Below are 27,723 nucleotides of genomic sequence, written 5' to 3'. Positions count from 1 at the left end.
TTCCAACCCAGATATGCCCAGTTTAGGAACAGTTGGAGAGGGATGTCCACGAGATGCATGTGCAGTTAAGTAGGAGTAGTCTGAGAATAACATGGACTGAACTGCTAGGCGACAACCATTTTGTTTTGTGTTAATGCAAATTTTTATAATCGCTTTCATTAATCAGAGAAAAAATGTGCTTTTTCACCATACACGTTTTTAGATGTTATTTTATACAAATACAAATGCCATAACAGGGAAATTGCTCAGGTGAGGTGGCTGAAAAAAAAAGCCCATAAAAATATGGATGTCAAATACAACTAAAATACAGCAACCCAATAAAAAGCAGAACAAGACAACCATAATCATTTTTATGGGTGGTATATTATATAGCCACTATGGTGGTCGAGTGGTCATAGTGACGGGACGTCCTGGGATTGAACTCCACCTGCACCAGTGGTGGTCAGCTGAAGTTGGTTTTCTATGGTTCCCAGCTTCAAAGCTCAAATGCGAGCCAATCTCCCTGTTAAAAGTCTCGCCACAGAGAGCAACAGGCCTGCAAACAGTACAAGTATTCAGTCATTACACTTCACTTCTGAAATATAGATGGCAGCACTGAAAAATCAGACACAACACTAGATATGCACTCAGACTGTTAGATACACACACTTACACTTCTGGTACAACTCACTAGGTGGTAAATTTCCCATGGTGATAGACCTGAGTTGTGCTCAGTTTGAAAAATAAGTATATTATATAGTATTAATTATTAGTTTTATCGTTTGTGATCTATGCTCTTTATTGGGTTGCTCTACTTTAGTTGTATTTGGAAAGCTTCTCGATTTATCCCACTATGTTTATCGTACTTCGTTTTAAACGTGTCAATTGTATTAGAATTCACACTGGAGATGAGCTATTCCATTCATTTACAGCCCTATTAGAAAATAACTTCCTATGACACCACAATCTGAAATTGTTATTTGGTCTATCCTATCCATCCAGTTGAAAATTTTAAGCACTGATGGATTTTAAGCATTGATCAATCAATTTGAAACCTACGTTCCTCTAATGTATTTCAAGAAATCAGGTCTTTCTTTATAGCTCAAGCCTTGTGTGCCAACAAGAGCATGTGTAGCTCTTCTGTACACCCCCTCAACCAAGTCTATATCCCTCAGTAGGTATGGTCTCCAAAATCTTACCACATACTCCAGTCCAGGGACGAACTGAGCCTCGAAAAAGGGGCTGCCATGGCGATTGTTGGGACCTATCTCTTAACCATGATTCTATCCAATTCAGCAAGTTGCCCCCAATCTCAATCTCGGGTAAATGCTTCAAGAGTTTACCATGTTGGACCCGATGGAATGCCTTCTGCAAATTAAGGTAAACAACATCTACATTTTTGCCCTTACCCAAAGCCGTAGTCATGTGATCATAGAAGAAAAGGAGGTTATTTACACATGACTTCCCCTTCCTGAACCCATGCTGATTATCTGATAATACATTATTCTCGTCTATCCACTTCACCAATTGCCTTTTGATAGTAATTTCCAAAATTTTCGAGAGGGAGCTCGTCAAACTCAGTGAACTAAACTAAGTGTAACTAACTAAACTGTATCTCTGACTGATGCCATTTCAACAGAACATCTTGTATATGGTTATATAATGCATAGTTATATAACCATATAACCAATATAATGAACTTTCCCTCTGACAGGTAAATGGGAAAATGATGCCGATATAAATCTTGACTGACTGCTGCATATGAAATCTTCAGCAAAAGAACTTGTGTCAATGAACTGATGGACCTGACCGAAGAATAAAAACCAAATGTATGTTATTGTTTATGGTCATGTAATTTTAATGAAAGATCAAAGATTATTCAATGTTCACAATATTCAAAAAAATTATTTACAATAATCGTCATCATCTTGTCTAGCTATAATTTACAAACAGTCACAAAAACATTTAAAAAAAAAAAGAAAACAACATCACTCGTTGAAAACCCTAGCAATGAAATTTTGATGCACTCCAATCACGGGACTAATGAATATTGATGATATCATTCGCAGTTCACATCAATCACTTTTTCATTTTATTGTGCGTTATATCCACGATGTCATCGTCGTCATCGAATAATTTGCCGAATATGTACTGGTTGGTAGCTGTTGACCTGAAAATATGTAAATAGTTATGAACATGGAATCACTTCTTTTTATTTTTGTCAGAGCATATCATATTATTCTTTTTGGAATTAGATTGAAATCTTTAAATTGATAATGTCTGAAATTATTTGCAATCAATAAGTACAGTAAACTATAAAAATATTGTACTCATTACTAAAATATTGTAACATTGCTACACATGGCTGAACAATCTGATACCCAGGTCTCCTTCACTTATGTGATTTTGAACCTTCCCAAAGGAGGGACACAAATTGAAATCAGTCTCAGATACCTGCACTGGGAACAAACACTGCAGCAGAAGAGAAAATCGTAAAATATGCAGAGTTGCCAACTGCTACGGATTGCCCGTAGTTTCTATGGACGGCCGCAATAAAATACAGAGCTACACTACACTCTCAATACTATGGAAGTCAGTTTTAAAAAACATTGGGTCATTGAATTTCTTGCGGTGTTTTACTTATTATTATTATTTAAATTGCATCTATCTTTACCATAAAAATGAATTTGTATACACATGTGAGAGAGTTCAAAAGAAGACAAACTTGGAGCCGATCTATTTTGTATGTGCACTGAAGGTAATCTGCAAAGCTGGGTCCAAACCCACCGCTCTACTCGATGCCCAAACAGGCAAAAACCAGTTTTCCATCAAAACTGCCCCATGCTGTGGGCTAAAAACAGGTTTTTGAGTAAAGCAGGTTTTAGTTCAGCATCGGCGGGTCTAGACCTGGCTTTATTTGCATAGTGCATGGTTGAGTTCGCGGAACTTGTATCAGAAAGAATGTTTTGTCATAGGTGCCTGAAATGTATGAAGTATTTGATGTATGTGTGGCAAATGGTCAACAACTAATCAGTGAAGTTCTGTATGCAGAAAATGTTGTATTTTGAATCGGTCATCAAGGTGCACATAACTGGTGATAATGAATATCATTATCTTTGCAAGGCAGTGAATTAACGTGCAAGTTTTTGTGTTGATTTTTTTCCAGTGTCGTATTCTTATATGTGGTCATCATGTATTCCCAAGAGATCTTTAAAATCTGTCCAGGGAATTTGTTAGTGTGTTAGTAGACATCCATGCCCGAACCGGGATTCAAACCCATAGGGTGAGTAGTCTGGATCACCATTTGTAATGCTGCCATTGAACCCGAAGCGTCCAGCATTAGAGATTTTTTGTCATGAAGTTGTTGCAAATTTTTTTTAGGGATATGATCAACAACAACAACATGTATTTAACTATGGATTCTTCCATAGGTGAGCGTAACTAGCATTCATTGATCTGAAATGGTAGTCCCAGGACAGGCAGTGTACCTTCTAAACCACACAAGCATTGGTCTTTGCTGAAATTTTTAAAGTAGTGAAGGTAACTGGGGAATGGCTTGTGCTTGTGTGCTTAGGGTGGCCAGATTAAGTATGAGCAAAACCGGGACAAATCCCGGAATTTGTTTTAAAAACCAGGATATAACACAGAATCCATTGTTCAAAACCAGGACATTATCTAGTGTAAAATTGTCAAATTCCCATGTGATACAAAAATGTTATCATGCTACTTCTACACAGCAACACTAAAATGAGTAAAACATCAGGAATGGGTTATGATTGTTGGATGTCTCATGCTCTTCAATCCCGTGTATATGGCACTGAAGAGCGTATGCCATGAAGGGGAGGAGGTGGGTGCATTACATTATATATACTCAAATTACTGGACGTGGAGGGGGGAACTCAAGTACTCTGAAACCTATATCCAACGTCTATGGTTCTACTTATTTACAGTGAAACCTAGCTACTCAATACAAGATAAATAAGATAAAATAATACAAGATAAAAGCCTTTTTCGAGACAGTGAAATTAATAGTGAAAACCGGGACATCTGGCCACCCTACCAAATAGAATTATATTTTTTCCTCCAGTGCACAAATAGTCATTTTTGTCTTCACTCTTTTCTGGAGCTTGTATGAATCCTCTGTGGACATTGATATTCCACCGTTGCTTTGCTAAACATCCAACAGTCAAAGGAGAGAAGTTTTGGTGTGACTATGAGGCAAGGGAAATAGTGTCCCGTACACACCACGCAGTGCTGCGGTCATCTTTGCCACTTTTTGAACTCTTCATTGCCTATTACGACTATGTGTGAGTGTGAGCCTTTACCCACATCAAAATTATGCACTAGTGGTTATATAGTTCCTCGTTTGTTAGTCTTATTGCTGCACATTGATATTTAAAGGTGTAGTTTTTTATGCCGCCATGTGTCTTTTGTTTGGGTCCATATCATTGTTTTTTTTTTTTTCAAATGACATAAAATAATGATTTATACTTACTCTTTTGTATCATCCTCCATTTTCATAGGCTTCCATTGCCGCTTAGGTGGAACAGGCTCAACATCATGTAAGGGGACATCAGACATATGCATTCGGCGTAACCTGATTGCTTCCGCATCATACGATACACTTGCATCAGGGACGCTTGAATCATCTCTCATCATCCAATGCTTAGTGAAAATCTCTGTTAAAATAATTAATGGTGAGTCAATTACAATCAAAAGAAAATCACATGTGTATTAGTGATTTGAACGTTGTCTTCTCTTAATTCATGCTGTTTATTTATTTTTCAATTTTGGGATTTTACATAGATAAGGCCTTTTTCTCATGAATGTTTTTTTTTTTTGCACATTTTAAGTTTTTAAAATACCAATGTACTTTTCTCTATGTGTTATTTGAAAAATTATGAACACCTGGTCTATTGAAATCTGTTATTTTTTCTTTGTTTTAAACAAGGCTGGGCAAATTGCAAAAACAAAAAAAATTGGCGCCCAAAGATAAAGTCTAAAATAATACTTCTTTTGACTTTTTTCCGGGCATATTCACTCTCTTTCATATTGGCAGATATCTATATATATAAAATTGATTTTCTGTCTGTCTGTCTGTGTGTCTGTGTGTGTGTGTGTGTGTATGTTCTCTATACAAATCTACAATTTTAGATCGATCGTCGCCAAATTTTGCATATATACCAAATGGGACCCGACTTGAACGATAGGCTACTTTAAAATTTCGTCAGCCCAGGGCAAATGCCCCAAATGGGCAAAAAACTGTCCAGCAACAATGGTTTTTTGAGCCTCAACAATCACTTTCCGAACGTTTACTTTGGTTACCGTGGTTCCCTAGCAATGCGTTTCAGACATGTATATGCCTTTACAACGGTTTGTCACTTCTTTAATCCTGTTAGTATATGTATAATTGTTTATGCCTTTATAATGGTTTGCCACATTTTCAATATACTCTCAGTAATGAGGCTTTTTGAATAGACGTCATAATCATCATCAGCATCGCTTTGAGAGTCAGGAAAAGGGTGATCCTCATAGAAATCAGTGCTAAAATTGTCGATTTTACTGTAGAAATGCGGAAATTAGTGGGATTTTCCGCCCCATCAATAATTTTAAAAATTGTATTGAATTCTCGATTTTTGAAATATTCAGTTCGCTTAGAGATATACAACGCCCAGGAGATTAAATGTGAAGTAATTAGCCAAACCTATACTTTTGAGTTGGATATTCGAGCAATATCATTGATTTCATTTATATCTTCTCAAGTATGAAAATTAATGTCTCCATATTGTCTCTTTTGATATTTATTTGCATAAATTCATGTGGGTTAGGGTATTTTAAAATTAGTTATGAGCCCGTGAAAAGTGCATCGAAAAAATTCCACAGCTTTAACTAAGGATTTTTTGAAGCTGGAACAGACAGATGGATAACTTGAAGTTCAGGGGGGGGGGAATCAAAATACCTAGCGCCCCTTAAAAAAAGAAAAATATATATTCATTTCTACGCTTCTGTGTAAATCTAGATTTGTTTATTTCATGAATCGCGCAGGTCTCCATATTGGTTAACTTGGACACGGTTTGTATGTCCCTCAAGAAAAAGAGAGGGAGATATCACGTGATCCAAAAAAGCCTCATTGAAGAAAACCCGGGCAGCGCCGGGTATTATAGCTAGTACTGCTATAAATTTGAAACATTTTGTGCTTCTCTCAGCCTGCAATTCTGTAACTTCACAGAAAATTTTAGGCGCCAATACCAATTTTTTGCTCGCTATGGTGACCTGGAGCTTGGGATTTGTCCAACCCTGGTATAGAAACACTAGAGGTCATGACTTCCCACAGCTGGGATATTTGGCTGACCCCAAGGCAAGATTTTTCACTGGTTCCTTTTAAGTAAATTTATAGTGTGAAAATAAAAAAAATAAAAAATCATCCCAAACCCCATCAGCCCTACCCATAAGGGGGCCCAGTGACTACACTATAATAAATTTTTAAATGATTTTGATACTGAGTGTAGTATGGGATGGTGATAGTATAGACAGGCTTTCATAATCATTGAAGTTATTTAAGTTCCATGCGAGCTTCAGAAATGAGCTGTCAGCCGTTGATGGAATATTCAAATTTTGGTTGTAAACAAGTTTCAAGGGGCGAATGCATAGTGCTTGATTCTATTGAAAAGTTCCCTTATATTCTGCTTATATTCAGCATTTTTAGCCATTTTTTCTCACCATTTCAATGTACCATATTTCAACGTGTATAAAGAACACACACAGATTTTTTGGGCTTAAAATTTGCAAAAAAAAAAGTTTAAAAGATATATATTCAACACTTTCCAACAATGAAAATTTTGCAACGGTAAAGATATCCATCATTTATAGATTTCGAGTCGCTGAACACGAAAATTATGCTTAAAATTGCCTCCTCAGTCAGGTTTCTGAGTAATTCCACTGTTTACATTTTTTATATGACGCTATGGAAATACAATGGTACGAATAACAGTTAACAAACTTTCCTTTTTATAAACACCGTCTTTTTATCTGTTGCTTGTGGGAAACGTGGAACATCTCTCTGGATCATCTAGCAGAAATCTGCTGGTAGTACCCACCTTGTAGACCAAGCACAATTGCCATCATTTTGAAATCACCACATACTAACCACTTATGTTTGTAATTTATAAAAATCTAGAAGGCGTCGACACATGGGATACCTTTTTCACCCATTCATTACTATTATGCAATAACACAGTCTTCAGGCTTGTTTGTGAGGCATCTATAAACAGACTTCAATCGTCTATTTTCTTTGGAATGCCCAGTTTCAGCATCAAATCTTCAAAGTCATTGTATAATGCCAAGTCGTCATCACTGCTGAAAAATGTCGACTTCTTTTTGACGATTGTGAAGAGTAGATACTCTAACTGTATCCGCCAGGAGTTTCCACTGCTGCAATCTGGATACTAAGAGTTCAGCTTTATTCTTTGGCAGTTCTAAAAATCCCTAATCAGGTCATAAAGTTCACATTGTGGGATTCCGTTTATGTTACAAGAGGTACTTGTCGGTTGAAATGTTGGATCTGCATCACTCTGCTGCTTGGAACACTTTCCAGCACATCAAGTTCACGTCGATCAAAAAATCAAAAATAGTTGAACAGTGTAATCAGTGTTCAAAATCATTGGTGGCCTGCTGGTTCGAGATTGCTGATTAAACAATCAGACCACTGGGAAAAAAATTGTGGCAGGACCGATAGCAGAAAACTTTTTTCCCCTGCGGTGCTGCATTGATATCGGAAGAATCACTAATTCTCCGTCATTTTATTTTGTCTGATCCGTTTAAATTTTGAATTATGTTTATTGCTCTGAAAAATATTTAGAAAAACACGTCTGCTAGAATTTGAAAGTTTATGAGGGAAATCGATTTTGATATGCTGCATGATACAGTATGTGTAGTAAGTGGTGCCTCAACCCTTTAGCATCCATTCGATGGATCAAGGTTTTTCCTGCCATCCTAATATTTCATGTTTTAATAGATGAAATTACTTTTTATTCTTTAATTCAGGCTGAATCACGAATAATGAATCTTACGCCAAATATGGAATGCTCAATGCATTCATTTTAGATAGCCTTTGCAGCAGGATTGGGGTAGGGGGGGGGGGGGGCTCCGAGACGACATCATAGAGTTTTCATGAAGTAAAAAAAACAATCTTCTTTTTTTGGGAAAAAAAATCTCCCTCCACTCCCGAGAAACCCCTGCGTATGCTACTGTTTGTGTCATTCAAATTGTATCATGTTTGAATCATGAGGAAACTACTTTTCACTGTTGTTTCTCAATCCTTTGGCGTATCCATCTAATGAATTATTATCTTTTCTGTCTGGGACAAAAATGTGGTGGTTCCTTTCCCCTTTATTCCAGAGTATAAACAGTACATATATTCCAGAGTCTGTTTTTTTTCTGTCTTCGATGCTTTGACACCTGAAAATTTCTCATTTTTTGTTGAATATGCTAAAAAATAAATACAAAGCCATGTACATTTAATAGGCAGAGATAGACTTGAAAGTCTGGGGGGGGGGGCACAGTCATCATTGCTGGGGGGACGCGATGATGATGATGTCAATTCATGTACACATATATATTAAATCATTCGACTCCACCTTTGGCGTTGGGGGGGGGGGCGTATCTCCGCCCGTGGTATATTTATGAAGGTATTTTGTTTTATTTATGTTGCTGTTTGAATCTCAGTATACATTTTCTTAGAAGCAAATATCTTTTGCAGACGGTTTTTTTAAAATGTAATTTAAAAAAGTCTTTCTCTTTGAACCTTCACACTTGTTTAGCGATAAAGCCACAGAAGTAACAATACTGATTTAATAAGGTTTGACTACTACTACTCAACCGTCCATGCATCTCCTTATTCCTCTACGGAATTTCCAACGAATTGGTATATGCTGAAATGTGTGTATACGTGTTATGAACCTGACGTGAAGTTTGTTTCTGTGTAATGCTTGTTATGTGTAATGCTGTCATCTGCCATCAAATTTTCTAAGTATGAGTGAAGTGTAATGATCGAATAGTTGTACTGTTGTAGGCCTGATGCTCTCTGTGGCGAGATTTTTTAACAAGGGGGATTGGCTTGCATTTGCACCTTGTAGTTGGAAACACAGAAAATCAACTCCAGCCATCCACCATGGTGGGGTTTGAACCCGGTTCCTCAAAATGCGAGTCCGTCACTGTGACCACTCAATCACCACAGCGGCAATAAGGCTTGACTGCAGTTCTGATTGTTTTGTTTGGCTTTTTGCACCCCTTAGTGGTAGATCACTCTTCTAAATGAATAGCACAGCACGTTTAGAAAAATTGATTATCATTATTCAGAACGGATTTCTTTTAATGGACCAGTCATGATGTCTGTGGACCACTAGAGTCTTATACGGGACCAGTGACTTTTATTAATTCTAATGCTGTCTATAATACTATCCATGCATAAGAGATCCTATTATTTTTGGGACCCAATTTTTGCCAAAAGGGGTTCCCTATACACATTAAATTATAATATTGGCTATATTGCATTCATTGTTTATTCTGAAATATTAATTAGGACCTATTTATAGCTTTTCAAATTTAAAATGCTTAATTACTCTCCGGAAATTATCAATCCAAATTAAGTTAGTGATTTAAAAAAAAAGTAGAAAAAATAACTGCTGAAAATATCAAATAAAAACTTGAGAAAATGGTAAATGAGTTTATCCACTTTTGAAGGGATCAAGCATCCCGCATTCACTCCCATTTTAAAGAAAAATCTATATGTTGCATATTAAATAAATTTTCCATATTCAGGAGCTTCTTCTGATTTCTCTTACCTTCGTCCGAATTGTCATCTGAGAAAACACTTGAATACTTCTTGTTCGAAGATTTTTGATCATTCTTCATTGAAACATTCATCACTTGTTCGTTTGCAATGGAAATTTTTGGTGGGGCAAACCCTTGATTATCATATGCCATGAAGTAATCATTTGTAACTGGTTTTTTATGTGTCGGAAGACGTGGCAGTTTCTTTGACAATCTCTTCATGTTGCTTCTGTATTGTCTACTGCTTGGGGAAAAAAATCTATTTCATTACCAAATTATCGAATCAAGTTTTATATGATTAAAAACACGAAACAGCATTTTGCATGTTTCCATATCATAACATGGTTGATGTGAATGTAAAATGTTCAAATAGTGCTCTGATACTAACCTTCTCCAACTTGTATTGAATGAGCATAGCCATAAGGTCAAGAACAGAGCAGCACAAACTACAGCCACTAATGCTGTCGCATAATACCATGACCTATAATCTGTCTTATTTGGACATACACCAACCTAGTATTCAGGGTTAGAAAATACATTATTATTTTCAAAAGGTTTCGGCTCGACAATATATAGCCGATTCATTGAAGTCGAACTCGATAACTTGAACATCTGCTTAAGGCAAAATTTTATTTCTACCTTCAACACTATTATAGTGTTAGAATGTTTTTCTTAACTTGGGTTTGATATAACTTTTGGAAAAAAAAAATTGCACCAGGTTTCCCAGTGAAGAATTAAAGGTGTGGCATGCACATAATTCAAGGAATTTATTTCTTCCCCCCCCCTTCCTTTCCTTCACCAGTTTTGTACTGACCAATGACAATTAACCTGGTCACCTGTGCAATAAAATCTTTTGTTGCATGCCTGGATATGTCAATATTGTCTTTCATTTATGAGTGAATGCAGTGTTGAAACAGCAGAACAAATCTCGACTGTGGATCAGAGTTTTAGCTAAATAAAAAATTCCTTTAGCAAAAAAATGGAATTTTTTGTAGCAAATCGCTAATGATTGATGTATGTATGTCTATTCGTTTTGTACCTCCTGTACACATGTTTGCGAAAGTGGCTACTACTTTCAGATTCTAAGATTTTCTTTTGCATTTTGCAAAAAAATGCTACTAGCTTCTTTTTCTTTATTTTTCAGGAAACTATCTTTCTTCATTCATTTATGCAAATATTGTGTATTTTTTTTATACTCATAATACATTTTCTCATGTTTAAATTGATTTTTTTTTCACTATTCTCATTAAATAATTAGCTGTTAGAATAGTTTATCATTACCAGTTTATTCATGTCCGGGAGTTTGATATTTTTTTCAAATACAATATTCGTAAATAACACTGTTATTTTAGAGAATCCTTTTTTCACTTCTCTGAAATCGGAATTTCTAATAAGTCCAATTAATAGTGATTCAAAGTTTTTCATCAACCACCGCACAATCAAGTTATCAAGATTTGACTGTATATATGTTAAGGCCCATGTCTGATCTAGCATCTCTGCAAAGTGACTGAGCAGTTTCTGACCACTTTGCAGATACATGCAATATCCTGTCTGTCTGTCTCCACTAAAATTTACTTTGTCTCATCTTCTACGTGACAATTTCTGGCATGATTTTTGTTCATGGGAGCTGCTCGTGAGTGACGCTGATGGCTCATCAGTGTTTAACTCTGCTTACACTTTTGCCCTGCCTTGACTAATCTGTGCTCAACAAATCAATGGAGCGATGAAGTTAGTAACGTCTAAAGTTTAACATCTTCAGACTTTGGACCATAACCCATATACAATATATTAATAATTAATTAATTAATATTAATAATTAACCCATAAAAATATTAAAAGTTTAAATATGTTTTTTCTAAAATAGCTGACTACAAATATATGTACAAATAATGATACTCGCTTTGAAACCAAGTAATGAGTGTTGCGTGTCCTCATCATAATCATCAAATTTTTGAAGTAGTTCTTTCATCACATGCCACCTGAATATAGACACCTTGTTGTTAGATGACCGCACGATGCCTATTATCATATAGATGATACCATTTTCAAGGTATTCCTTATCCTCATCAGGTGGAATGACATTGGATATCTGTATCAGTTGCACTGATTCAGGTCTGCAATTCAAAGTTCATGTAATATCCGTTTCTATTGATAAGTTTAATTAAATACTATAATCTTTGGTACTATTTATATGCAATAATTTTTTTTTTGGTTAATTCATTTCACTCATACTTGGTATGAACATTTTTGATTATTCAGCCTCTAGTTTAAATGCAGAATTGGAGTATGAAAAAGTTATGTATTCTTACTTATGTATCCGGAAATTTTGCCCTAACATTTGCTCCTGGCACGTTTCATCCTCAGTAATTTCATCCCGAACATTTTGCCCCTGATATTTTGCCTGCTTTGACCGTATGAGTGACCAAATGAATGATTGCCTCTCCGACATTTAGCCCACCCTGACAGTATGAGTGACCAAGGGAGTGACCCTATGACTGGTTAAGGTCCCTCAACCCTTCAATTGGTCACTTATACAATCACTCTTGGTCACATTACAGTCACTCATATTTGGTCACTCACCCACTCACTTTGTCATCGAAAGGGTAAAGACAGGCGAAATGACCAGGGGGGGGGGAAATGTACTACTATAGAGACGAAACATGGGGCAAAATGTCGGAGGCAAAATTTCCGTAAACCATAACCGCACATATGATTATGCCTGATAATAATTAACAAGCGACACATATTTTGGCTTTGCCCATTCTGCATTCTTTGTAGGTTTCCAGGTAGCTCATGCAACTTTAAGTTATTTGACTCGTCATTAGAGTTAAAAATGTTAAATTCTAAGTTAGAAGAGGTTAAAACATCTTATAATACTTTTATTCATGACAATAAACCCTAATCTAATTTCAATTTAGCAAATTTAAAAAAATTCATTTGTCTGTTTGATCGGTCAAAGGGAGTCAAGTTTACTTTCACAGTTATTGATAACGCTGACGAAGTTATTGCCGGTATCAATGTTTTTACATATATCTATAGTATAGTGGTTTACCTTATTTCTTCAATATAATCAAAATTTTTCTGCTTCACATATTTGTTTGCTATTTCTGCCAATTTTGCCTGGAATTTGAAGAACTTGTCCATGGCTCCTCTTGACTCCTTATTGAACTGAAATCACAAAGTCAATATAAACATACCATAGGACTATGATTTTTTTTAATAATGGCAGGTCAAAGAAAATTATAAATTTAAATGATAATCAAAGTGACACTCAATATTGAGAAGGCAGGCTTTCACGGCCAGAGTTTATAATAAAGTTCATACATTTCGGGCTGTTATGTGCCATGTTCCAGGCGTCTTTGAAGCAGACGTTTCGTTCACTACTGCGGTGAACATATTCGTTACAGTTTTCAATGAGCGAGAAGATGAAATGACGTTCTTGGATGGCAGTTATTCACTGATGCTTTTGCTGGAGACGCGGAAGGATCAACATTTTTGTGATCAAGCAAGTGATGTGTCAATGTTAATGGGACGTGGTGGCTTCAGATTGGGTGGGTGGGGATCAGTGTCTGGAGGATAAAATTTTTTTATCCTTTCTTTCCAGCAAAAACGCCAGAGGATAACGGTCATCCAAGGACTTTGTTTCGTCTCCTCACTTGTCAAAAACTGCACTAAGACGTCCACCACAGTAGTGGATGAAACATCTGCTTCAAAGAAGTCTGGAAACACATGGCACGACAGCTCAAAAGGTATGGACTTTATTATAACTCAGTATTGCTCTATTTCTTTTCTGTACCTGGATTATCTGAGAACTATCGGTTAACTGATGTTGGTCTATTTAGTGATAACTTTTTTTCCTTCCAGATTAGAAGATTATTAAATAATGATTAAGTTGTTAACGACAACAAAGATCTCCACCAATAAGCAGAAATAGTTTCACTAAAAACTTTTTGAATGCAGAAAAAATTGTCTAATTCAAAAATTGTCTTTATCGAATTATAATCATGATGAGGGATACTGGATTTTCAAGTTGACGCATATTTCATCATTTTAACATTTAGATTTCTTAAAGAAGTCTAATCCCAATTATGTCGGATAATTCAAAGTTCTTCTGCATTCTGTACTTTTTCCCACTTTGCCCTGTTTCATTTCCTATGACGATACATCTGGCCCAATTTTCTTAATTTTTTCCCTTTATTTTCCCTTTTGATCATTTAGTTTAGAGATATCAATCATAAAATTTGTGAAAAAAATCCCTATATTTCTGGCCTTGGCCATATCCATTGAAACAACATTAAAATTAAAAACAAAAAAAAATGTATTTATTCTTCCTTGAAAATAGGTAATTTAAAAAATTTACGTTTATAGCATAAAATCTGACGATTAAATCTTCAGACATTACACTTCACTCATAGTTTGAAAAATATGTGGCAGATGGCAGCACTATAACAAGCATTACACAGAAACAAGCTTCACGTTAGATTCACAACATGGTGCATGCACATCCCAACATGTACCAGTTCATTAGAAATTCTGCAGAGGAATATGGACGAGGTACATGTGTGTGTGTGATTTAGTAGCATAAGTGCTGAAGTTAATGAAATTTTAATAAGGATAATAATAATTTTAATAAATAAATAATGCAAATTAAGTTTGTAATCTCACAAGTTTAAGAGGGGAAAAAAATCAATTAATAAAACATTTTTCCCAATTACGTTTTTCCTAATTTGTTCCCGATATTTTCAAGAAACATTGCCTGTTAAAAGGTTAAGAAAAAAGTGAATGTCATTTCATTTAAATTAATACACAGCGATAATCAATCACTTGAATTGTTTTTTTCATTACATTAAGGGGGGTGGGGAAAATATTGTTTGTCCAACCTCAACTATCCAACTGGAGTTGTAGAAACACACTGGAACAGCCTGGAGCATGGAGTCTGGCACAGTTTTATCTTCTTTATCTTCGTCTGGCTTAGTTATATTCTCTCCTGAAATCAGTTATGCGCAGAAGCGTGATTAAAGTTTTTCTTCTCATTCTGATGAGTACAATTTCAACTTCCATCCATGAGACAAACTGTTTCAGTATTTGAGTGAATATGCATTGCTCTTTATACAGGGTGTCCTGTAAGTGCTAATGCGGCTTCTCTCTCGTCAACCGTCTGTTGTAGCGGTGTAGTCTCAGTTTATAAAAAAGCTCAACAGACATTCAAAAATTACCCTGTACCAGTTTTAATACAGTGAAAATACAGTGTGTAACAAAATAAAAATCTAAATTTTCGTACAGTTCCCCTCCCCCCCGTCCTCCAACTTCCAGTTATAAAGTTGTTACCCTATCTCTCCTGAGGCTAACAAAATAAATTCAAGTTTCTAAGTGTAATACTTGCTGAGATATTCGGATTCGATTCAAGAATCAGAGAAAAGTTGGGAAAGGACTGCATAAATGAGGGAAAAAAGCGTTGTTCATTAGTTTTTGCCATCCTTTCTCCACTTTTCTCCAATTTTTTAATTCAAAATATCTTAGCACTTAGAAACAAGGATTTTTTTGTTGTTGTTTTTGTCGGCCTCAGGAGACACAAGGCAACAACTTTCTAATTGGAAGTTAGAGGATAGGAGAGACCATATAAAAATGGAGGTTTTTTTATACATTTTGTATTTTCACTGTATTAAAACTGGTACAGGGTAATTTTTGAATGTCTTTTGAAAATTTTTTTAAATTGAAATCATACCTCTGCGATGGACAGCTGATGAGATAAAGGCTGCATTAGCACTTACAGGTCACTCTGTGTATTAACATTCAAATACCGTATTTTTTAGTTTAATCCCTAAAATAATGCAGCAAATAAGAAATAATGTACATGATAATTAAAAGCAAATGTGTATGATAAATTGAAACAATATTTGTCAGCATATAAGACACCTTCCCCCTCCACTTTTTCTGTACATATTCTATGCACTCAATCAAAAACTTTGGAAAACATTTATAAGATGCATCCAGAAGCCCTATTTTTTAAGGAACAAGGGTGTGCCTATACCCACAAAGATGACATTGCAATCACTGCATTTAGCCACAATTCAGTAAAAGTCTTGTGGCCTTTAACTCATTAACTGTGCAGAAGTTTTCATCTTTGTTATTTTCTTATTGTCTGAGGTTAAGGGCACCTTATTACGAAATTTTACAGGAGAGGCGTTTAAAGTTTTTTTTTTTGTACAGTAGACTCCGGACTATATCCGGCTTAATGTGGTGGAAGGACAGATGTTAACAAAAAAGCCAGGTAGGCCAGAGTTCTATAAATGCTCACTTCCTATTCCACCCATATCATTAAAAACACCCTTAGAATAGCATAAGCAGAAATTTCTTGTGGGGTGGTTCACATTTTCTTTTTACTGTTTCCTCAGTGCTACATATTTCTTTGCGAAAATACACCATAACTTCTGCTCTAACCCCCCTCCTCTTCTCGTACGCCTATAGTATTGTACGTTCTAAAAATTTATTACAGTAAATGGAAGTCAAAGAATAAAACTATTGTACACATTTTTTAAGATAAATTTGATTATGTCTAACTTATTTACAGGGAATATAAAATCATGTAAACTGTACAGTATGAATATGTGGACTTTTACAATAAACAAAATATTTATTATTATATATTATTGATAAATGATTACGTAAATTAATAACAATTGGAACGCCAGAGCGAAGTAAATTTTACTTCATTTTGTCATGGAGAATTATTATTATTTGACTAGGCCACAGATAGTTGAGAGTCTACCGAATGTCCAAGTTTACTTTCATGTGAATGCTTTCTTTCAATAATGTTTTTTTTCAATTGAAACCGGTGTCTGATGACATTCACATTTGTTTGTTTAGGCATTTCCATTTGTTGTTCTGGGTCATTTTTTGTGACAATTTTTTTTCCGTAAAAAAAAATCTAAATGAACAAAACAAAAAACAACAGCGTTCTTACCACTTCGGTTCCATTTAATTCTAAAGTCGAATTTACTGTCACTGGATGCTGTGAAAAACAGTATGTAAGCATGGGGAGATGCAACAAAGTACTTCTTTGGTGCTGTGATCCTGTCTTTGATGTGAGCAGCAGGTGGTCCATTGAAAACCTCTTTCTCTGCATGGGATTAAAAAAATAACCTTCTGTGACATAATGATATTATAATTATATTCAGTCAGTCTAATCAATTGCTACACCAAAATTATATATTTTTTAAGCAGTCTTGTAATATGTGTAATCATAATTATAGTAAAACTTTCATTAACCATCACCATCTGGACCAGGGCTGTGGCAGATAGCTGAATAGACGGATAACAGAAATCTCTTAATACATATATACGGTAACACGATTTCACTGCGTGCTTGGGACAAAAATGAAAATAAAATCCTTTAAAAGGGAATAATGCATACATATTGTATTTAATTTTACAAAACAATCAATATAAACTTCAATATAAGGTCAGTTCAAGCAGTAGTGACATTGAAAATAGTGTCTTTTATGTTGTATCTCTTCCAAAATTCTTTGACAGTCATGGCATCATCAGATGAAAGCAAGCCTTCGATAGAAGCTTTTCTGTAATGTCACTTCATATTTTCAATTATGCCCTGGTTCATAGACTGGATAAGTGAAGTTTTATTCGGTGGGAGAAAGTGACATGTTATTTTGCCATCATCATATTTGAGTTCATGAGAGAGATGTGTTGGGACATTGTCCATCAATAGCAGTGCTTCTTGCGGCAACCATTCTGAAAAAATTGTTGGGTCCATCCAAGCACTTTTTTTGGGCATAATAGTTCACAGGCAATACGTTCATATTTGAGTTTTTTAAAGCACGTGTTATTTTTGGATTTACCACTTACAGCTATAAGCATTGGCGTACACAAAGGGGGGGGGGGGTTAGGGGTTCTAACTCCACCTCAAGCCGAGATTATAGTATTATTTTGCATGAAAAAACTTAAAAACCTCCCCCTTGAGAAGAAAAAAAATGACCCACCCCCGAGAAAATTCTGCATACACCTATGACTATTGGTAATACCAATTACAACATAGGTAATCTATGATTGCTGGTGGCATTTGCACATACAGTAGCAATTATCTTATCTTTTTGGATTAAAACCTGGGACTGTTTTTTTCCTATTTTTTTTAAATGATGACAGATAACAGAAGCTGACGATTAATCGAAGTTTTACTGTAGTATATTTTTATTTCTATTCAAAAACTATGAACTTACCTGCACCAATCAGCATATAAGTTCCTTTCGAAGTGTCAATTTCAAGTGACATGATGGTTACCAACACGCTGCCATTATTTTGTGACTGGGATGGTGACAAGTGGTAGACGTATACAGTGTTTGGTCTATACCAACTGTCTTTTAGCTTTGCAGATGACAACTCCCCGGAATCCATTTTTTCTGTCACATTGTGTAGTTCTATTAGTAGAAAAAAACAGTACTTTTTAAATTTGGAAATGTATATTTTTGAATTTCACTGATTACAGATGGAATTTTACATTTATTCCAGTTCAAAATGAATGTTATGTATGAAATCATTGTTTTTAATCATTTTTAAGCTGATTCTTGACTTCAATTTCATGGTGATTAAGTTGAGCATTTTTGTTTTTATGATGGCAAAGTCTTATATTTCGATCCATTTTTTGATTCAAGTTATTTTGAAGACTTTCTTCAAAGGATAGGGTTCACTCTAACCATGTTGACCCTTCATCATTCTGCAATCTTGAATTTGGACAAATATTTGGCTGTAATTATCCATTTGAATGTGTCTGGTACAGCTCTGTCTCTTTGAAGACATTGATCTTATTTCTATTAAAAGAAAGAAAACTGCAAAATATATGTTAACTTTTTTTAATTTGAGCTCATGCTCGTTCCAGAAATAAATCTATATATATAAAATTGATTTTCTGTGTGTGTGTGTGTATGTTCTCTATACAAATCTACAATTTTAGATCGATCGTCGTCAAATTTTGCATATATATCAAATGGGACCCGACTTAAGCGATAGGGTACTTTAAAATTTCGTCAGAGCAGGGCAAATGCCCCAAATGGGCAAAAAACCGTAGGGAACAATGGGTTTTGGGCCTCAACAATCACTTTCCGAACGTTTACTTTGGTTACTGTGGTTCCCTAGCAATGCGTTTAAGACCATGGAGGAAAGATAGTTTAAGATGTATGTATCGATGCCTTTACAATGGTTTGTCATTTCTTCAATGCTGTACGCATATGTATAATAGTTTATGCCTTTATAATGGTTTGCCACATTTTCAATACTCCCAGTAATGAGGTTTTTTAAATGATGTCGTAATCATCAGCATCACTTTGATGGTCAGGAAAAGGGTGATTCTCATAGAAATCAGTGTTAAAATTTCCGATTTTAATGTAGAAATGCGGAAATTTGGGCCGTGGGGGTTTTTTCCGTCACATCAATAATTTTAAAAATTGTATTAAATACTCGATTTTTGAAATATTGAGTTCGCTTAGAGATACATACTTAGAGCCCAGGAGATTAAATATGAACTAATTAACCGGACCTACTTTCGAGTTGGATATCCATACATTGATTCCTACTTTTCAATTTATATCTCCTCAAGCATGGAAATTAATGTCTCCGTATTGTCTTTTAATATTGAACTGCATAAATTCATATAGTTTAGATTGCTTTAAAATTAATTATGGGCCCGTAAAAAGTACATCGAAAAAATTCCACAGCTTTAATTAAGCATTTTTTGAAGCAGAAACAGGCAGAGATGGATAACTTGAAGTTCAAGGGGGGGGGGGGGATCGAAATACCTAGCACCCTTTAAAAAAAGAAAAAATATATATATTTATTTTTAAGTTTCTTTAAATCTAGATTTGTTTCTTTCATGAGTCGCGCCGGAAGTCGCCATATTGGTGAACTTGGACACGGTTTGCATGTCCCTCAAAGAAAAATCGAGATATCACGTGATCCAAAAACACCTCATTGAAGAAAACCTGGGCAACGCCGGGTATTATAGCTAGTTAAATATAAAAGGTGAATTTCTGTATTTTCTAGAAGTGTATTGGTTTACATTACAAAACTCCTCATTATAGAAATTCATCATTCTCAAGTTTGTCCATTCAAAGTACTGTTAGTTTTATATCCCCCTTGCAGTTATTTGGTGTGTAAGTTTATTCATTATAAATCCAAGTTGGTTTATTATATTGCATATTTTTAATTTACTTGTCCATTTCAGTGTTTGTGTGCATATATACAGGCTGTCCCAAATTGTGTGCACAGCAACCGTTGACTTTGGAAACATACTCTCAATCGCAAAACGTTTTCAGATGACATGCATTTACTTAAAATCTCAGAATTTGTTCGAGGTGTCATATGCGTTATACAGTCCCTAAGTGCTAAACCTTTCAATTATTAAAATCTAGATCTAGCTTTAAAAAGTCATTCGCAGAAAAATTCGTATTTTTAAATGCAATACTTATCAAGATATCAAATATATAAAATCATTATATGTTTGGCAACTTATCACTGCATCAGCAATATTTTCATTAGCTCAAAAATTGTCATTTTTATAGAATGAACTCATCCACTTTATTTTTTTATTCACAATAAATAACAATTACATTTTTGGACAATTATTCTGAGTGTTACTGAATTTTTGCAACTTTGAACTTAATTTACATTTTGCAAACTGTGAACCACACCCTTAATCATTGGTGATAAATGCTGGAATCTTCATAGTCAAATATCTCCATTAATATTTAATTTAAAATGGGCAATGTTTTTTGTAAATGACTTCTCAGAGCCGCATTTACATTTCACTGATTGGAAGTTTTAGCATACAGAGTCTACATAAAGAGTTATTTTTTAAATTTTTTCATGTATAAGACCCCCTGGGGAATTTGAGACATTTTGAGTAACTGCACCATCATTTGAAAACATTTTGTGATTGAAAAATATGTTTCTAAAGTCTACGGTTGCAGAGATATCTGCTGTGCAAACAATGCGGGGCAGCCTGTATATGCATTATTTAACAGTTCAAAATCCTTTACCGAATTTGACTTCTTCGAAAATGATTCGGCCGCACTGTTCTGAGCTCTCATCAGAATTTATCTCGACTTGGATCCTTGATGACTGACTCAAGTACTTGAAACTTGAATTTCGAACCCAATCTCGCGAGACCGTCACGTTAACGTCCTGCTCTGTGATCGTCACGACGCTCTTGCCAGACTCGTTTTTTGCGCACGGAGATATCTTTAAGCTAATTATGCTTGAGGTGTTCAACACATCGATGTCGTGGTTCTTTTTCTATAAAGAAAGTAAAATCGCATATGAAGCACTTTTAACAGTTTTTTTCAAGAAACTTGTAAAAAAGTGTTCTCTTGTTTTTCCTACCGAAAACAAGAAAACAAACTGCACAAAGGTGCAATATATTTATCAGTACATGCATACTTGTGTGTTGGCAGTTATACGAATGCATCCTGATGATCCGTTATAGAAGCACGTGTCGTCATTGTCGCAGTTTTCTGTGGGATGAAAAAAATAGCATTATTTTATTTTCAGGAGTCCTGAAATGTTTGATTATAACACATATTTATTAATCGACCCATATTTTATGGGGGGGGGGGGGCGTTTCGTCAAGTATATAATGCATAATAAGTATGTACTCTAACAAAAAATTGTACAGTCGAACCCCGCTTAGCACCAGAAATTTTCAATGAAGAAATCTTCCATTCATAAGGAATATATACACGGGTTCAACCTTAATTCGATGTAACGCCAAACTCGTTCTAATGCTGGAATTTCGCAAAATAAATGGTGACGTTAAATCGGGGTTCGATTGTACTCGAGGTATTTTTCTTACTTGGCCTGCATTCTTCCACACTTGGATCCGTTCTGTTGCTTTCAGTCAAAAGCTGATCTTTAATAAGATGAAAAAAAGGAAATCGTGATTATATGGTCAAGGGGTTTGATTAAAAGGTATTAGTTTCAAGTATAATAATAATCAAGGCTTGAAAAATGTCCGAAATGTCCGTGGTGGTCAAAAAATTTGAATTGGCACCTAAAATTTTTGATGGGTGATTATTAGATTTCAGTCTCGGGACAATATTTCGGAATTTATTTCAGCTTGTCTGGCAACATAGAGAGGGGGTTCCTACCTCCCGGAAAAAGAGATTATTTTGAATTCAGAATGATTTCCGGTTTTTTTATTACGTACAGTGAAACCTCGCTACTTCATAAATCCCTCTACACCGATATTTTTTGAAAACTTGTTTTGGATTGTCTAATAGTCTAATGTTAAGCTCCCTTCGATAACAATGATAAGCCATTACAACGATAAATCCCTCTGTGTAACGATATTTTTTGACAAGATTTTGAAACCGCTACAACGATATTTTTTTACATTTCGGTCGAAAAGATATCTTTCAATATTTTTAAGCTTGTCTTTCGAAGACGTCTGATAATATCGGTATTTGGTACCGCTACTTTTTGTATGATAATCAAAGTGTACTGCAATTAATGTCTTAACGCGGCGGCGGAGGCAATACATTCAACTGAATTTTGTTTATCAACCAATCAATATTAAAATTTTTGGCGACGAATACATACTCAAAAGCGCATTCTTTTGTGGTAGTACTACTAACAACGCGATTTATAGAACAGATACCTACAGTAGTAATACAGTAGACTCTTACTAATGCGGCACATATCAGACCCAAGTGTGCCGTATTACTGGAAGTCAATGGAAAAAGTCCATTTAAATAATATTAACTTCGCAAAGACATGTTTTCCTCTTTCATGATCGAAGAAAACCCGTGATTACTTGACGGGCCATATTATCGAGACTCTATTGTAATTTGATAACACATAATTATAATGTTGCCTCTCGATATAACGGTAATCTCTCTACAACGACATTTCTTCTTAGTAGGCAGAATATCGTTATACCGAGGTTTCACTGTATTATTGTTATTTTGATTTGACAAGCCTTGATGATAATCATAATCACAGTTAACTAGCTACAAATGAGAATTGGGAATTGAAGAAATATGATTTTATCTGCCTGAAATTTTGAAGGATTTTGGATACACATTCCCCGTTTGCGAGTGATTTGTTAGAATAACGGTGCCCTATTGATATACTTCTAGCTACAGTGATTCATAAATGATTCCATGACTCTTTACTTTAGATCACTGAGTGGGGGCCGTTCAAGTATTGCGTCATCATCGATGGTGGGGGGGGGGGGTCCGATTTGCTGACTTTTGATGACAAGGGGGGGGGGAGGGGGTTTGGATAATGCTTACGTCATCAACTACCCTTTATGAAAATATGAAATATTTTTAATGACATCTTACTCGGTGCACCGAAGAGAAAAACCTTTCGATAGTTTGTGGGCCCTTGAAGAAACACCCCCCCCCCCACTATTGATAAGTGCCCTACAGAGCCACTTTAGTGATCTCTAAATGTTTTACGGATCCAAGTGATCTCTGCTTGTAAATGTCCGGGCCGCTTAAGTGCTCTGGAACTGTGCGACACATCACTCAAGTGATCCGTAATTATATACCGCGAATCACTTAAATAATCTGAGAATACGCCGCGAGTAACTTGAGTGATGTGGAACCGCACTGGGGGACACTTAAGTGCTCTAGAACTACGTCACATGTCACTCAAGGGATCTCTAAATGTGTCATGGATCGCTTAGGTGTTCTGGAACTGTGTACCGGGTCATTTAAGCGATCTGAAAATGTGCCACGGGCCGCTTAAATGTTCTGGAATTGTACCACGGGACACAAGCGATCTGTAGATGTGCCGCTTAGTTAATTTTTTTTTTACAAAATTAGGTTTGAGGTGGGCAGGCCGCATCAGATAACCCTACGGGGCCATATTTGGTCCGCGGGCCAAGGGGCTGTATGCGATTTATCAATATATGGCTTAGAGGGTGGGTCGCAATGAACTTATTAAAGATAAATTTTGAGTTCACAGCTTTCAAATAACATTGAAATTAACAGTAATTTATTATAATAACATATAAAGGTATTTTCTTCCGAAATTTCAATTAAAAAAATAAATTTTTGATCGTGAGAGGGGAGCACGACCCCCCCCCCCCTTTGTGTACGTGTCTGATCCCGCCAATATGTGTTAGGATTCAGAGGGGCAGAGCTGATGACGAAATTTTGCTGACGGGGGGGGGGGCAGGGGGGTCAGAGTTTTGCTGACGGGAGGGGGCGTCAAAAATGGCTAAAAATTTGCTTACGTAATACTTGAACGGCCCCGTGCTAGTTTAGGGTTTAAATCAGGTACGTTGGGAAAGTGTAATATAGAGCAGGGGTTCTGAGATGGGTCGTATATGAAACCCAACATTCTATTAATAAGTAATGCTTATTAAGCATTTTTAATATCCGAAATAAAATTGGTGATTTTGGGTCGCAGCTGAAAAAGGTTAAGAACCTCTGATATAGAGAGATTTCCGATTGGTGAGAAATGGCTTTTTTGGGGTTTGAAATACCCCAAAGCAATGTTTTACGAGTCGCATTTACGGCTAAGTAGTTGCACTTCAAGTTGGCACCACACTGCTTCTAAGTATTTGAAATTCTAATTTCATGCTCAATCACGAACGACTTTGAAGAGTTTTGGAATCCTTAGACTATATTAAGTTGCCTTTCGGTTTGGGAATTGTAAATCTTAAGATCGATACGGGGTACAGGAGATATATCCGACCTCATACATATACCTTTCCACTCACCGGATTATTAGATTTAATTATAAATTTTATGCAGTCGTGCATTTCTTCGAACGCGTTAACTTTCTGTGTATCATCACGGAATGGAAAGAGAGGGAAAAAAAAGTCATTCGTATATTCATATGGGTATGTACTCACCAGGTGATATCTCGCTACAACTACTCACAGCCACTGCGAACACAGTCAACAAGAAACAACGTTTGAGATCCATTTGTTATAAGTAAAAAAAAAAGCTCTTTATTTCATTCGAAATGAAAAGCAAAAAGACGGAGAGGAATTTCAAAAAAATTTAGTTCTTCAAAAGAGCCCCGTAAAGGCTATGGAGGTCTGATTCTTTCGTATCGCATTAATTTTGTGTTTTCCTGCGTACATTACATGGAAAGAGGGGGAAAAAATATATATTATTATCACTCTCAGGGTCTATTCCGTGTTCTGTTGTTGCTCGGGTAAAGAATCCTTATCACTGGAATGGAGAACAAAAAAAGGTAGATGATAAAAAGTTTTTTATCTCTCACCTTTATTTTTTGCTGTTCGAATTGCCATGTTGCACCATTGTGAGCGCACTTTCCTCCTATGTAAGGGTTAGACAGGGATTGTTCTAAGAATTTAAATTTGGTTTTTTTTTTTTCCATATCTTCATAATGTTCGAATGAAATATCAAATTTGGTTGATTATTAAATTTGTTTTACTTCAGAGGGAAGAGATTTTTTTTAAAAAAGAAGAGAAACTTTCATTTAATGGTAATTACGTAACTACTAAAAAAGATCGTTGTTCGTAAATTGAAGGTTGATTTTACGAACGGTCCAGTTTACGGACTGGTCTAGTCCTCTGTCCTGAGCGGTATGCCGTAGAGGTAATGTTAAAATCCGCTCCATTTTACGAATTCTCTCTCTCATTTCTATTAAACTCTATTTTACGAACTCGGTTTTTCTTCCGCTATTTTTTTTTTATTTTATTTTGTGCTTCGAGCCGCGTCCGAATTTCTTGTAATTCATTCAAGTATTATGTAAGCAGATTTTCAGCCATTTTTGACCCCCACGCCCCTTGTCAGCAAAATTTCGTCAGCAGCTTAGAATATTTCATATCTTCAAAAAGGGGTGTTTGATGACGTAAGCAACCTTCAACCCCCAACCCCCCCTTGTCATCAAAAGTCAGCAAATCCAAAACCCCCTCCCCTTTCGATGCTGACGTAATACTTGAATCACCCCTAACAAAAAGTGAACTTCAATTTGTACGTTCTTTGTTTTTTTGTCTCTTGAGATTAAAAAAAAGAAGGGGGGGAAGGGGGTAAATAATTCACCAATTCGGCATCACTAGGACTCGGATTTCTATGACTTCGCATGTTTTTTATTTATTTTTTGGCATATTCGGCTATTTTTACGTGAGAGCATATTTTCAAAATTTTAAGGCGTACTCTGCTCTTTTTGATAAAGAAGTGAAGTTAAACAACATTGAGAGGCAGGGCCGTCATTTTATTAACTTTTTCCAAGGGAGGGACTGCAAAGCACATGTTCTCAATGTATGTATATACGGGATGATTATAAAAAAACTATCCCGACATATGGGCCCCTAACTATCATACCATTCACAGAAACTGAATGAAATTTTGGCATAAGGTATTTTGAGGTATGCGCTCAAGAATGATATGGAAAACGACAGTGTCACTCTAACAGTTACGGTTACAGTGAGAAAATTTCGAAAATATCAAATGGGAACACCAAGTTTTTTGTATTGGAATGCGATCTCCATACTGAAAAACACTAAATAGCGTTGGAATGACAACTGTAGCACGAAAATCCCCGGAGCTAGGCAAGTAAAAAGGACTTTGCCGTGCACCAGAGCATTAATGTTCGTTTCATTCGTCACACCGTTTCTTCGGCTGAGATCCATCCCAGCCTGACTAGTCCTCCACAAGGTCATGTGGAAAACACAATAAAATGCTTTATTTTATGCTGCTTCTCTGTCCTTATTGGTTGCCCTCACTTTTCTCCTCATCTACCGCCGGTGATTTTCATGCTACAGTTGCCGTTCGAACACTATTTAGGGTTTTTCACAATGGAGATCACATTGCAATACAAAAAACTTGGTGTTGCCATTTGATATTTTCGAAATTTTCTCACCGAGTTAGGGGCCCATATGTCGGGATAGTTTTTTTATAATCACCCTGTATTTATTTGTATATATATATATATACCATTTTTAGTGTATTTTCGAAAGCCAGGGGGACCGCCCCTCCCTAAATAATGGGCCTGTTGAGAGGGCTCAAAAATATCAGGAAGGAGAGTCGGTGTTGGGTTAAATATATTGTGGGGAGTATGGTATACTGGGTACTCGCTATAATAGAAAATACTACTGTGATTGAAAAATAATTTTATCAAAGCGAAACCTATGTAAAGGCGGACACTGTATGCGACGGAAACCTGTTTTCGACGGAATCAAAAAATTATCCCTTCACTGATTAATGTTTTTATGTGTGTGACCTTTATAAAACGAAAATTGTATAAAATACAAAATATTCGTAGTCTCCTGACAACGTTCCGGCCCAGAGGTCACCCTGGGTCAAACATTGACACGGACTTTGAACTAGACCAGACCAGAATGGAATTCTCAGCCGATTCCCATCCTTTTAGGGACGACAGTATGTTAACTAGCTTGTGCTAGTTAAAATAGAAATATAGAATACAGGGAATATTTAAAATTATTATTTTCAGATATATTTAAATTGATAGTTTGGAGTATTTTAATTTGATTTTTGGATTTAACTATTTAGAACTGTAGGTCTCCAGGCGCCGATAGCAGGCGACAGTAACCGATATACTATATGTACAGCAAACAAATAATTGAACAATAGGAACGTAAATAAGAATGGTTGTCTATGGATGGTAGACATGTTTCTTGAGGGTTTAAAGTAAGCGGCGTCATGTCGATGGAAGAAGCTTTGTCCAAGCGGTGGGAACATAGTCCCAATTAAAATGAAATACAATCACAGGCCGATGTAAGTAGATGGGGCAATCGCCATTCATTAGGGAATCTTTTAGTTACCGTCACAAAGCATCTGGTCGGTTGTACTTCAGGGGTGCCCTAGGCAAAAGGGATCGTCCGAGGAGTGTTTTCTTGGAGAAAAAGCGGGGAATCGAAGAAAATGAAGGGACCAACGAATGAATAGACAAATTTCAAGA

The 27,723-nt window shown here is 35.9% G+C and overlaps 2 protein-coding genes across 7 annotated transcripts in view; one reads left to right on the top strand and one right to left on the bottom strand.

The window, feature by feature from the left end:
• Positions 1–27,723, top strand: part of LOC149065227 (ribitol-5-phosphate transferase FKTN-like) — a 59,340-nt gene that overhangs the window by 17,793 nt on the left and 13,824 nt on the right. For 4 of the 5 annotated variants that reach the window (XM_089254153.1, XM_089254156.1, XM_089254157.1 and 1 more), the window contains 3 exons: positions 1,694–1,808; positions 4,503–4,676; positions 13,415–13,559. The gene's annotated coding sequence lies outside the window, so the exon portion shown is untranslated. The remainder of the gene's footprint in view (positions 1–1,693; positions 1,809–4,502; positions 4,677–13,414; positions 13,560–27,723) is intronic. The other variant, XM_089254154.1, reaches the window with a different exon arrangement.
• On the bottom strand, positions 1,794–24,979 carry LOC149065228 (uncharacterized). Of its 2 annotated transcripts, none has more exons than XM_089254151.1 (13): positions 24,683–24,979; positions 21,668–21,724; positions 21,256–21,329; positions 20,856–21,111; positions 18,045–18,242; positions 16,775–16,930; positions 14,691–14,797; positions 12,863–12,978; positions 11,711–11,924; positions 10,199–10,323; positions 9,822–10,054; positions 4,475–4,658; positions 1,794–2,149 (listed from the first exon to the last, which is right to left on the bottom strand). In XM_089254151.1, exons 1-13 carry the CDS (start codon positions 24,753–24,755, stop codon positions 2,059–2,061), a joined length of 1,884 nt encoding a protein of 627 aa, XP_089110277.1. In that variant the 5' UTR covers positions 24,756–24,979; the 3' UTR covers positions 1,794–2,058. The 2 variants fall into 2 exon arrangements, with proteins under 2 accessions (XP_089110277.1, XP_089110278.1); XM_089254152.1 differs by having other exon boundaries at positions 9,822–10,051; positions 24,683–24,978.

This window comes from Pholcus phalangioides, unplaced genomic scaffold (genome assembly GCF_987345545.1).
Source record: "Pholcus phalangioides strain wild (caught in Gottingen) unplaced genomic scaffold, Ppha-v1.0 ptg000040l_1, whole genome shotgun sequence".
NCBI classification, from domain to species: Eukaryota; Metazoa; Arthropoda; class Arachnida; order Araneae; family Pholcidae; genus Pholcus; species Pholcus phalangioides.
Note: the sequence above shows the minus strand (reverse complement) of the source record. Positions and strands in the feature narration are given on the sequence as shown.

Coding starts and splice junctions, on each gene's coding strand:
- LOC149065228 (XM_089254151.1), bottom strand. CDS start 24,755: ATGGATCTCAAACGTTGTTTCTTGTTGACTGTGTTCGCAGTGGCTGTG. Junction 12,979..14,690: donor ACTCCAGTTGGATAGTTGAG/GTTGGACAAACA, acceptor TTGTGATTTCAG/TTCAATAAGGAGTCAAGAGG. Junction 4,659..9,821: donor AGATGACAATTCGGACGAAG/GTAAGAGAAATC, acceptor TTATTTTAACAG/AGATTTTCACTAAGCATTGG.